Below are 12,917 nucleotides of genomic sequence, written 5' to 3'. Positions count from 1 at the left end.
TTGTGGATTATAGGTTATTTGCTTGTTTTGGAATAAATTATCAATCATCCAGATGGTGCTACTTGCACCTCAAACTCAACATGGCAACATCAACATCCAGCCATTTATTAAATTCTGTCAGTGCAACTTTCTTCAATCTCTGTTCTCCACCTCTTTTTATATTTGTTCTCTATGTACAGCTGCCATCTAGTTTGGGTTCTAATTCTTCTCTTTTTTTTTTTTTTTTGAGGTATTGTTGATATATACAATGGGTTCTAATTATTTCTTTTTTTTTTTTTTTTTGCGGTACGCGGGCCTCTCACTGTTGTGGCCTCTCCCGTTGCGGAGCACAGGCTCCGGACACGCAGCCTCAGCGGCCATGGCTCACGGGCCTAGCCGCTCCGCGGCATGTGGGACCCTCCCAGACCTGGGCATGAACCCGTGTCCCCTGCATCGGCAGGCAGACTCTCAACCACTGCCCCACCAGGGAAGCCCTTTTTTTTTTTTTTTTTTAACATCTTTATTGGAGTATAATTGCTTTACGAATTATTTCTTACTTAGACTACTGCAAAAGCCTCGTACCACCATTTTGAGAGATATCCCCACCAAGTAACCCTCTGAACATTTTATTCCCCTCTCTGTTCACCTGTAACTTGAGCCTTCAGTGACTCTCTGTTGCCTACAGAATTAGGTATTACATGTTTTTCTACAATACAGCTTAGCATGACAGTCTGATCTCTTAGTACTCTATGAAGTGTACCAAACATGCCAGCCTTGTTGGATACTTGCTGAGTACACTCTTCATGATAGTACCTTTCCCTTCTGTAGTTCCATGTCAAGTACCACCTCCTCTGAAATCTTTCCTTGTTGACGTCACTGTGATCTTAACTCTTCAGTGATCCACATTATATTTTGTACATGTTATATTTTTGATTATGCCTTGTATGATGATTACCTGAACATTTGCTTTCTTTTCTTTCCTTTTTAAAATTTTTTTAAAAAATAAATTTTATTTATTTATTTTTGGCTGCTTTGGGTCTTTGTTGCTGCACGCAGGCTTTCTCTAGTTGTGGCGAGCGGGGGCTTCTCTTCATTGTGGTGCACGGGCTTCTCATTGCGGTGGCTTCTCTTGTTGCAGAGCATGGGCTCTAGGTGCATGGGCTTCAGTAGCTGTGGCACGCGCGCTCAGTAGTTGTGGCTTGAGGCTATAGAGTACAGGCTCAGTAGTTGTGGAGCATGGGCTTAGTTGCTCCACGGCATGTGGGATCTTCCTGGACCAGGGCTTGAACCTGTGTCCCCTGCATTGGCAGGCGGATTCTTAACCACTGTGCCACCAGGGAAGTCCCTTGCTTTATTTTATTTACTGTAATATAGTCTCATTTGGGTGAAGCCCTATATCCGTTGTAGTACCACAGTGCCTTTCTCATACCTAATTCATGGCTGTTCCTTAACCATGGCTACCTCTGACCTCACCTACCATTTACTTTCTTTTACTTTCTTTACAGCTGTAACACTGGCCTTTTGCCTTAGCTTTAAACTGTTCTAGATTTGGGGCATTTTTATACATCTGACTTTTTTTTTTTGCCATGCTGCATTGCTTGTGGGATCTTAGTTCCCTGACCAGGGATCGAACCTGTGCCCCCTGCAATGGAAGCACTGAGTCCTAACCACTGTACTGTCAGGGAAGTCCCACTCTCAGCCTGATCTTAACACGGCTTTTTTCTTCACATCATTTTCAAGTCTTTGCTTACATCTCATTTCCTCAGAGACCTTCTGTCATCACCTTATCTAAAATACCTGTCTCTGCTTTCTTCGTATTTATTTTACTTATTAACATCTGTTTCCTACTTAGAGTATAAGTTTCATGAGGATAGGTACTGTGTCCTATTTACTGCTTCATCCTCTGCACTTAGAGTAGTTTGGCCCAGAGAAGCTACATAACTAGTATTTGTTGAGGGAATGTATGGATTATGCCTTCCGGATGGTAGGTGCTCAGGAGATACTTTGTTGAATTAAGACTTAAGTTTATTGACTTGAGATACAAGCACGGGGTATTGTTACTACATTTGTTTATGTGACTCAAGGCCTCTGACCTGGGGAAATTGGATATGGTCTTCTTCATCTTGGAAAATTCTAGGTACTTTTAAAATTCTTTGATTGACTAATGGGAAAGGATAGAGGAGCAAGTCATAGGTGGATCACTGTCAGGGTACTGTTGATGCCTGAGGCAAAATATGAAGTGTTAGGACATTGTTAAGAGAGCTAGGAGTTTGGGGGCGTTTGGTACCAAGAGCTAGAGTATTGGGGAGTTTAACACCAAGAGTATGGGGGAGGGGATTTTCCTTGCCTTTTTGTATTTGGGGACTGACCATAAGTCAGATCTACAGAGCAATCTTCAGCTTGCTGTATTCCGAAAGCTGATATGATTCAGGTTAGGTTCTGGTCATTTGCAATTTGCAGTACTAAAGTTTAGAGCCTAGGAAGTGAGGCTATATGGGTGGGGTGGGGGACTGAGGATTGGGGTGGTTAGCAAGGGGAAGGGAGTAGAGAGTTGGGGTGAAGAGAGGAGCAAGAAGAGTGAACCAGATCCCTGCCAAATAGTGAACTGAAATTCCAGAATTCTTTCTACCTTCTAGGGATCTCTAGGCAGTTTCTATGGGGAGCCGTTTTTTGGTATAGTCTATCCAGCTAAAACACAATAGGACATTTTAAGAAACATTACATCAAAAATCCTGTTAATGAAACAATTATTTCAAGGGAAAAAAGGGAGTTTGTGCTAGAGAATTTCAGACTTAGAATGGTAGTTAATTTTTTCCCTTAGGAATTTAGTTAATAAAGGCACATAAAAAATGATTAAGTGTATTTATTTAAAGCTTAAAAAATACCTAATCTTGACTGTGTCAAGCTTTTGTACTCAAGTAGGGCTTCCTCCAGAAGCATGGGCTTCTTGTGTATTCTTATCCCCTTTATCAGTCATCATTAGCATTAACAAAGGACAAAACCTCTCAAGCTATGTAGCAAGGGCAGTGGCCTTTAAAATTTTTTCTTAAAACTGAAGCACTGGTTTCACCAATTATAGTCCCAGATATTGCAAAGCATGTACCCTGTAATTGATAACAGATAGGCAGTTCATGTTGTACAAATTCCCCGCTGTAGGAGAAATGTCTGTATTGACCTGAGCTTATTAAAGCTGGGTTGAGGTAGGGTCAAGTTCTGGTCCCAACAGCTGAATACGTGACCTTGGGTGAGTCACTTAACATCTGGACTGTCAGGGAAATGAGGACAGGTTGAGATGCTAGAGTAGAACTCAGTGTTTCTTAATTAGGGATATACATCAGAGTGGCCAACCTTTTATTCCAGACTACTGGATCAGGAGCCTAGGCGTTCATTTCTGCATTGTTTGAAAAAGCTTGCTGGGTAAAACTGATGGTAAGCATTTCTTAGCCCCCGAAGACACGTAGGACTGAAGATTTTTATTCTTGTTGCTAAAAATGTTCAGCAAAATATTTGCAGTTCCATTCATGTCATGAACAGAGATATTACTTTGAGTTTGGCTTTTTAGAACAAAACTCAAAACTGTGAAATTGTGATTGGCTTGCTTTTATTTTAGGTTTTGTAGAATTTACTGTATGAGGGCAGTTGAGTTTAGAGTTGGGGATTAAGTAGCCACTAGGGGGCTCTAGTGAGTTATAAAGATTTCATTGACTCTTACTGGTGAATCCTCCAAATACCATGTAATGTCATCCATTTATCTAAAGGCAGGTCTGTCAATTTGGATTATGTCCCTTTACTTTTCCCTCCTTGTAACATCTCTTAAGAGAAATTGGGATTTACATAAAAACCTGTTCTTTTAGCACTTAGTTCTCTGGAAAGCTCAGTTTCTTTTTATGCTCTGATTATGAATCTTAACTCGCAGTAACAGAAGTGATACAAGATCTGAAGCTCTTAATATGTACTTGTCAGAGCTACTATGGCAAGTGTACCTATGGCATGTAGACTATCTAGCATAGAACACTACTTTACGTTAGTTACTTTGCATGGTACCTTACTGCTTGGGTAGCATATAGAACTGGGGTTCATAGTGCCTTTAAAGAAAGCTTAAAAGCCCCTTAAAGTGTTAGGCTAATTCTCATTTCTTTTTACTTCCTTTAGTACAAGCTAAGTTTGCTGTATTGTGATGAGAATTGTTGGTTGCACTTCTTAGAATCTGGAAGGGAAAAGCCAGCTGGGCCTTTTGAGTCTTACAAGCAACTGTTAGGAGTAAGACACTTGTGCCTAGGCTGAGAATTTCTCCCCTTTATGACCAATATAGTCACATGAACACATTACTATTACTATTCAGGGAGAAATTTCTGCTTTAAATATTTCTCAGCCATTATAGAAATCTACATTCCAGTGCTATGTATGTAGCCTGGGTCCCTCCTGGGACAGTAGAAGAGGAATCTTGAAGATGAAGCTCTTTTCCAAGGGAATACAATCTAAGCACAAAGGTACTTTGTGTGTAAAAAGCCAAGTTGATTTTCCATTATGCTATAATCATTACATATTGAGATACTGGGGATCAAGGCATGCCACTGAGACAGTAAATATGGGTATGTAAGGAGGAGATGAAAGCTGTTCTCCAGAGCAAGGCTTGTGGGAAGAACATGAAGACATAATGTTGCACGTACTGTCTCTCCCTGTTGCAGGTCGAGTTGTGTTTAGAGTGCATCGAATGGGCCAAATCAGAGAAGAGAACTTTCTTACGCCAAGCTCTGGAGGTATGTGCCTACATTAGTACTGATTTCAGATCTCTAGGCATTTGAAGGACTGTGCATATAAGTAATACCATCGTGATCAAAAGTATTTTCAGCAACTTTGTATTATCCAGGCACCTGAAATTATTGGTAGCAGTGTCCCACTCATGAGAATTGCTCTGGTTGAAGTTTTGAGACAGACCTGCTGCTTGGCTCAGAAAAGTAAGCAGCAACGTGGTTTAGTCAGTCACTGGCTATAATAGGAGATAATATCACGGGCTAGATGATTTTTTAGGCTGAATTTGATGCTTTCATCAGGACTTGAATATTCAACAGTAACAGTTCTGTGACTGTCAATCTTTGATTTCTTTCTTTGGCTTTTTTCCTCCCCTTTCCGTCAGTCAATGCCTTTTCTCTTTCCTAGGCAAGACTGGTGTCTTTGTACTTTGATACCAAGAGGTACCAGGAAGCATTGCATTTGGGTAAGTAAGCTGGTGGAAGCTAGTAAGGCGTCTGTAGCTGGCTAAATGAATGTATTCCAAACCTGGCTACTCTTATTAGTTACAGTAATAATTTATATTCTGCTTACTTCTAAGAAGGATTTAGTGTGGCTTACATTTACTGAATCTGTCATGGAAAAATGCCATTTAGAAGTTCTAAGAAACTAACTGTCAACTTTAGAGAACAAAAGAGTCAAATTGCTCATATTTACTATTACATCTACTGTATCTGTTTATAATTATTCTTAAAATCTATTTTAAATATCAAGAAATTAACTGGGTGCAAATACATAGGAAACCTGAAGTGGGCCAACTAAAGGCTTTTCCTTTTGGCTTTTAAACACCATGAAATCTTTGCCTGCTGTCTTTTTTTTTTAAATTAATGGATACATCTGGACTGTTTTTCCCAGATGGAAGAACACGGCTTTCATGATCTATTAAGTTGAAAAAATTGCCAATATTCAATTCTTATCCTGCAAAAATGGAAATTTCATATGGTTCAAACAACTAGTAGCATTACAAAAAATAACAGGTTTATTGAGATATAATTCACAGACCATAAAATTCACCCTTTAAAAGTGTACAATCAGTGATTTTTAGTATAGTCACAGAGTTGTGCCACTGTCACCACTGTCTGATTTCAAACATTTTCATCACCCCAGAACGTAACCTTGTACCCATTAGTTGTCTCTTCCCATTAATTCCCCATCCATCATCTCTGCCTGCCCACCTTCCCAGGCAATCACTAACTACTTTTTGCCTCTTTAGATTTGCCTATTCTGGACATTTCACATAAATGGAATCATACAGTATGTGGTCTTTTTGATTGGCTTTTTCTCTTAGCATAATGTTTTCAAGGTTCATCTGTGTTGTAGCATATAGCAGTGCTTTTATTGATGAATAATATTCCGTTGTATAGCTGTACAACATTTTATTCATCCATTCATCAGTTCATGGACATTTAGATTGTTTCCACTTTTTGGCTATTATGAATACTGCTGTGAACAGGTTTTATGTGGACATGTTTTTCTTTTGGGTATAATATACCCAGAAGTAGAATTGCTGGGTCATATGGTAACTCTGTTTAGCTTTTGAGGAACTGCCAAACTGTTTTCCAAAGTGGCTGCACCGTTTTACATTCTCACCAGCAATGTATGAGGAGAGTTCCAGTTTCTCCAGATCCTCACCAACATTCCCTAATATTGTCTGTCTTTTTAATTTTAGCCATCTTAGTGGGTGTGAAGTAGTATCTCATTTTGGTTTTGAGTTACATTTCCCTAATGACTAAACTAGTGATGTTGAGCAGGGGAAAGAAGGTCTATTTGGATGTTAGTATATCCAAAGCTCTTTCCTTCCCCCACCAACCCTAGTGCCTGGTGTTTCTTATGTAGTCTTGTGATTATTGGACAGGAAGAGAGTGAGATCAAGTGTCTCTCTGAACTGGATAAGTAATTTCAGCATTTTCTGGGTGGGGATTCCCACTGTATTCAAATCTTAGGAGTAAACTTATATGATTCTCAGCTGTAATGTCCTTTGTGTGCAGAAAGGCTTCAGAGAGATCTGTGTTTCTCTTTGGAAGATAGCACATTAGCAGAAAATTTAAATCTTGCAAATAAATAACCTCATTTTGAGTTCAGGCAGATTTCTTTATCCTGAGTGTTCTTATGAGGGTGAGAGGGAAATATTACAATATTAAAATATTAAGATTATGGCTAACAAAGGAGGTATATGTTTTTTCTTTCTCCAGGTTCTCAGTTGCTGCGGGAGTTGAAAAAGATGGATGACAAAGCCCTTTTGGTGGAAGTACAGCTATTAGAAAGCAAAACATACCATGCCCTGAGCAACCTGCCAAAAGCCCGAGCTGCCTTAACCTCTGCTCGAACCACAGCAAATGCCATTTACTGCCCCCCTAAATTGCAGGCCACCTTGGATATGCAGTCAGGTAACACCCCATGTTTTCTTAAAGCTCATCTTACCTCACAGGTGAAAGGACTGGGGGGTTGGGGCTGGAGAATAAAATTGGCTGTTTTGGCTCAAGCTTCCTCAGAGAAACCAATGGAAGGTTACCTCTCTCACTAGCTGCCCCCCTCCTCTTCACTTGCTGTTAACTGCCTAAAATATATTAAGAACATGCTTAATCTGTGGTTGACCAGGCAAACTGATTGTTAGAGCCAACACCCTAGAGAGGTCTCACTTAGGTTTAAAAAGCTCTCCCTTATCTTCCATCTTAGTCACTTACTCAGAATGGTAGCACTTCTCTCCAGAATTGGACTAACCCAAGTCTCTTGTCACTTGGAGACCTTTGTAAAGCATGTTGGACTTTTCTAAAGGGCCTCAGATCTAGGCTGAGGAAAGACACCCCCCCACCCCCCTATCTCAGTGGAGTGTAGTGGGTTGCTTTCTGATGGAGTGTGTGAATTTTGGGGTTAGGAGGCCATGGATTGGCAATAGAATACTTTTTCTTGTAGTCAGCAGCTTTTATTAGTTATAACTTATCATTATTGAAGGAGCATTATTGGAGTCAGAGGACTAACTAGTGTTACCTGGTATTACCTCTTTGCAATCTTTGTTTCCATGTAAAACTGCAAGAGGGAGATAATAGCTACCATACTTGCCTCTCAGGTATTGTAAGTATCAAATGGCATGTTTTGTGATTCAGGTTAAAAGCAGAAGCTCTAGAAAAAAGTCTAGAAAACAACTTTTCTAGGTTGAAATTTTGGTTCTGCAAATTTCTAGCTGTGTGACTTGGCACGTTACTTAAATTTTTCTTTAGCTCATCTGAAAAATGGTGATAAATAATTGTACCTCCTCATAGGATGAGAGTGAGGATTAAATGAGATGATGAATGTAAGCTCTTATCACACAGTACCTTGCTTTGACCAAATACCTGCACTTTGTTTAAGCCACTACTCTTCATTATGTTATTTCTTTATGGTCAAGAGATGAACTTGCATCTTATTTCTCAGAGCAAATAGAGGCCATTTTTATGTGAACCTTCTTTATTTCTCTTTCCTCCCCAGAATTTGTATCATTGTTCATTTTTACCCATTATCAAGCATGATCCTTCTACCTGTCCTTTTTTTTTTTTTTTTTTTTTTGCTGTACACAGGCCTCTCACTGTTGTGGCCTCTCCTGTTGCGGAGCACAGGCTCCGGACGCGCAGGCTCAGCGGCCATGGCTCGTGGGCCCAGCCGCTCCGTGGCATGTGGGATCTTCCCGGACCGGGGCACGAACCCATGTCCCCTGCATTGGCAGGTGGACTCTCAACCACTGCGCCACCAGGGAAGCCCCTACATGTCCTTTTTAAGTCTTCAGTTTTTTCAATTCTAAGTCTAGTTTTTCATCTCCACTTGGATCTTCCTCTCCGTCTTTTTTTTTCCTCATCAAGCTGTTTATTCTTGTTATTAAAACTTGGACTCCAGTAATCCTGGTTATTCTGGAAAAAGCACCTTGTTGTAGGGATCATTTAATCATCCTTTTCGACAGTCACCTCTCCATAAAGCACCTGTCTTCTCTGATGTAACGTATGAAAGTAGAGTTGTGGAAACAATGGTATACATGAGGCCATGGTTATAAGAAGAAAATGACAGTAGTCAAAAGAGACATTGTATTTATTGGGAAGTCTTATTGAGAACGTTCCTGTTTTCTTCATGTGTGGTAAGGCAGTGTATATCGTATGTCGCGTATCGTATGAAGTTTACCAGCAACTCCGACAGGATATAAGATGATAAAAAAATTATATTGGTTTTATACTGTGAGTAACGAGCCACACCATAAAGATTCTTGAACTCTCTTGGACCCCAGTCACAAGCACAGAAGTAGGTACAATTCCAATTAAACAGTGGACTATCTCAAGCAAGACAAATGTCTGGAAAAATTTAAGTGTCTTCTGAATACTTTTATATAAACCTTTGTGTGTTCCTTTTTCCATATAAAAACGTACCGTGGCAATAGGCAGTACCAGCCACCTCGCGGTCATGGTGATGTTGTAGAAGGTGAGCCAGGCGGTGGCCAACAAGCCCAGGCACCTCCTCTTGCCCACGGCCTCCCTCTCCTCGCCGGCCTCCGAGGCACCGCCATTGGTGCCGACCTCCTTGCTGGGGGGACGTGAACAAGAGGGGCAGGGGAGCGGGAGGGGGCCTGGCTGAGCGCACTGCTGAAGCGCCCACTGCTGCCGCCACGCCCGGCCCCCCGGCCTTCCTCTCAGTCTTTGAACGGCCCCAGCTGAAAAAGCACAGCCTTCTGTCTTCTCCTTTTCTGTCAAGCTTCTTGGAAAAGTTGAAAGAATGTCATTACTTTGGTGTCTCTGTTGACTCCTTGCAAGACAGTAACTCCCCTCTATCCTCTGTCAGATTTGGGGGGGTTGACACTGTTGAGCACTCCATGCTTCTTTGACAGCATTGTCTTCTTGGTTCTCCTCCCTTGACTAATTATCCTCAGTCACTCTTTCTTCTGATGTATCAGGTTGAGTCTGTCTCCAAATCTGCCCTTTCTTTTCCATTTCTACAATCACTGCTCTAATTAATGCCACCGGACCACTGGAGTAGTCTTTTACTGATCTAACTGTCCCTAGTCACTTTTCTCAATCCATCTTGCTTACTAGTCCTAAAGTCATTTTTTGGAAACAGAGATCTGATCATGTAACTCCAATGGTTCCCCATTATCCCCAGGCTATTTTACTTTAACAGTGCATTGAGAAGGAAGACATCCTTTTCATGGTTATCTCTGGTTTTCAGTCCTAGTCACCAAATGACTTTATGTGTTGCTGCTCCTGTGCCTTTATATATTTTGTCTTCTGTGCTTGGAATTCCCCTTTCCATCTTCTCCCCTTGGCAAACTCCTATGCATCCTTCCAGATCAAGCTCACATGTCTGCCTTATAAACCCTCTTCAGTGCCTTCTTTACTTTGGACTTCCTTATGAAAGGTATATTCTTTGGTACGTATTATGGTACTAATCTCCTTGTTTCTGTTTTGATGACCACTGTGAGACTGTGAGCTCCTTCAGGGCCTTAATTCATATTTATTTTCTCTATAGTAGTTATATCAGTGCTTGGCACATGGTAGGCCCTTGTTAATATTTGTGTTGAATGAGTAACAGTCTAGTGTTTTGTTCCTTTAAATAATAAATTTCCTATGCCAGCTGTGATGCTTGTAGTCCTAATGTGGTCTCTATTTGCTAATGTGTTTTGGAAAGCAGTATACCAGCTCTTCTTTACTTTTTTCTTTATTTAATCAGTCTTATTTTTTGTCTGGTCTATTCTAGCTCTGGACTGGGAAGAATGGGAAAATGGGCATTTGTCTCATTTAATTTGGCAGTGCTAGTAGTCTGTTGGGTATTTTTGAGGGAGGTCTCCTTGGCTACAGAGGAGGGTGGGTTTTCTCCAGGCCTCTGTAGTTAAGAACAGTAGTAGAAGGACCTGAATCCTTCAGCCTCTAAACAGGAGGCTTTTTGGGTAGGTTTGGCACATATCACTCAGTAGTGGTTATTAATTCATAAGTTCCCAACTGGCATGCCAGGCATACAGGTATGTGACGGGTGGTCTGAAACAGTGATCCCCTGGGGTCATGTGTAAGCAGTTTCATCCTTTTACTCCAGTGTGCTGAATACTTTATTCGTGTACCTTGATGTGGAAAAGTTGGGAAGCCCTGTGGTAAACAAATGGATGTGGCTGAGGCAGGGTTAGAACTGATACACAGAATCTTAGGGCTTAGTTGCCTTCCAAGCTAGGAAGAACTAATTTTCACGTCATCCCACGTGATAGCATAGGTTGGAAGTAATAGCAGGTTCAGTCAAAGTTAGGCTTATTGGGAGCAACCCAACTTCTAAACAGTAGAGAACTGGTTAGATGAAGTGTAGCGTAATACTGCTTAACTGTGTACAATTAAGTTCATGGATTTGGCATTACATGAAATCCATTTACTGATCGCATCTATCTATAAATGACCAGTATCTGAAATGAGACTGTAAGAGGTTGGATTTTCTTTTTCTCTCTCATGAAAGCTGCTTACTTATAAAAGTGTCAAGTTTAGAAAAGCTATCTTAAATGGTTGATGTTATTAAAACTAGTAATTTGGGCAGACCAGGGAGGGATGTTTGTGTCAGTTTTCTGACCCGTGAAGGTAATGTCATGGAGGGTAAATGTGGCCTTTTCTAGTGGTTCCAATGGATAGCAGGACTGATGTGGTGGTGCGAAAAGATGTTACCATATGTGGTTTCTAGGATCCCCTTTTGTTGGGTCTCTAACTCCTTTGGAATTAATATTGGAAAGGTGACTTGAACTGGGAGGCCAAAGACCTGGGTTCTAATCCCAGCTTTGCCACTAGATGGCAGTGACTTTGGGCAGGTCCTTTATTCTTTCCTGACCTCATCAGTAAGTAGATGAGGTTGGGATAGATTTTTGAGGCCCTTCCCAGCTGTGACATTTTATGGTTCTATTATTTCATATGGTTCTTACTCTTTTCTTTTCAATGCCCAGGTATTATCCATGCAGCAGAGGAGAAGGATTGGAAAACTGCATACTCATATTTCTATGAGGCATTTGAGGGTTATGACTCCATCGATAGCCCCAAGGCCATCACATCTCTGAAGTACATGTTGCTGTGCAAAATCATGCTCAACACGTAGGTGCACATTAACTTTGGGATATGAGAACTCAGGTCCTTCATCTAAGATTTTCTGCCATGGCAGAGATGGCTTGGGCAGGGACTTTGGCCAGTTACAGAAGCAGCGGCTGCCACCTCGTGGGGCTGATTGAGGTGGAATGGGAGGATCGAAGGTAATCCAGAGCACTTTTCCTTGCTAGTCTTTCAGAACTGGGGAGACAGATTTCAGAAATCTCTTTCCCAGCCCCTCTGAGTGTTCTCCTCATCCTACAATGCTGTCCAGAAGAGTTGTTGAGCACAGGACAGAGGGCCAGGAAATGGCTTACAGACCAGCACCAGCCAATGGGCCACCCAGAATGGGAGTGGTTAAAGGAGAGGTTAGGGGGAGGTTTGAAAAAGGCGACAACGGCAAGTATGACAGCTAGATCTTTTTCTAAAGATTTACAGAATTATTCCACATTCTTTTTTGGGAATAAATGAGATACTGACTGGGATTCTTTTTGGATCTTGGGATTAAACAGGGCTTGTGTTTTGAAAGATCTGTTATACTGGGATTTGATTTATATGTATCATTTTGCCTGTTGGGTCTATTACTTCTGGTAGGTTCAGTGTGGCTTTCTTTTTCTTTCTTTCTTTATTTTTTGGCTATGTCGTGCAGCTTGCGGGATATTAGTTCCCTGACCAGACCAGGGATTGAACCCGGGGCCACGGCAGTGAAAGCGCCAAGTCCTAACCACTGGACCGCCAGGGAATTCCCAGTGTGGCTTTCTTTTTAACGTTGAGTTTTCTTGCTTTTCAGCACTGAGCCCAGAGTGGAGAAAGCCTAGCGTCTATGGTGTGAGAGGCCTATGGGTTTAGGGGTGGGGGCTTATTACCTCTGTGGGCAGAGTCTTTTCAGAGGAAAAGACATTTGCCTGAACATATGCTTAGAAGCATAATATCCTGGAGCAGTTGACCGAGTATGTATTTTTTTTTTAGCCCAGAAGATGTCCAGGCCTTGGTGAGCGGGAAGCTTGCACTTCGGTATGCGGGGAGGCAGGTAGGGGATGCCTTGACTGCAGTTCTGATCTCTGCTCACTCTGAGGCAGCGTGTTATTA

The 12,917-nt window shown here is 41.4% G+C and overlaps 1 protein-coding gene and 1 pseudogene across 1 annotated transcript in view; one reads left to right on the top strand and one right to left on the bottom strand.

Moving 5' to 3' along the window:
• The window catches only part of PSMD11 (proteasome 26S subunit, non-ATPase 11), a 30,400-nt gene that overhangs the window by 10,826 nt on the left and 6,657 nt on the right, over window positions 1–12,917 (top strand). The window contains exons 4-8 of the mRNA XM_030862148.3: window positions 4,668–4,739; window positions 5,140–5,197; window positions 6,963–7,157; window positions 11,693–11,837; window positions 12,798–12,858. Of these exons, the coding sequence (XP_030718008.1) occupies window positions 4,668–4,739; window positions 5,140–5,197; window positions 6,963–7,157; window positions 11,693–11,837; window positions 12,798–12,858 (531 nt within the window). The remainder of the gene's footprint in view (window positions 1–4,667; window positions 4,740–5,139; window positions 5,198–6,962; window positions 7,158–11,692; window positions 11,838–12,797; window positions 12,859–12,917) is intronic.
• On the bottom strand, window positions 8,682–11,146 carry LOC115856166 (very-long-chain (3R)-3-hydroxyacyl-CoA dehydratase 1 pseudogene; annotated as a pseudogene).

This window comes from Globicephala melas, chromosome 20 (genome assembly GCF_963455315.2).
Source record: "Globicephala melas chromosome 20, mGloMel1.2, whole genome shotgun sequence".
In the NCBI taxonomy this organism is placed as follows: domain Eukaryota; kingdom Metazoa; phylum Chordata; class Mammalia; order Artiodactyla; family Delphinidae; genus Globicephala; species Globicephala melas.
Note: the sequence above shows the minus strand (reverse complement) of the source record. Positions and strands in the feature narration are given on the sequence as shown.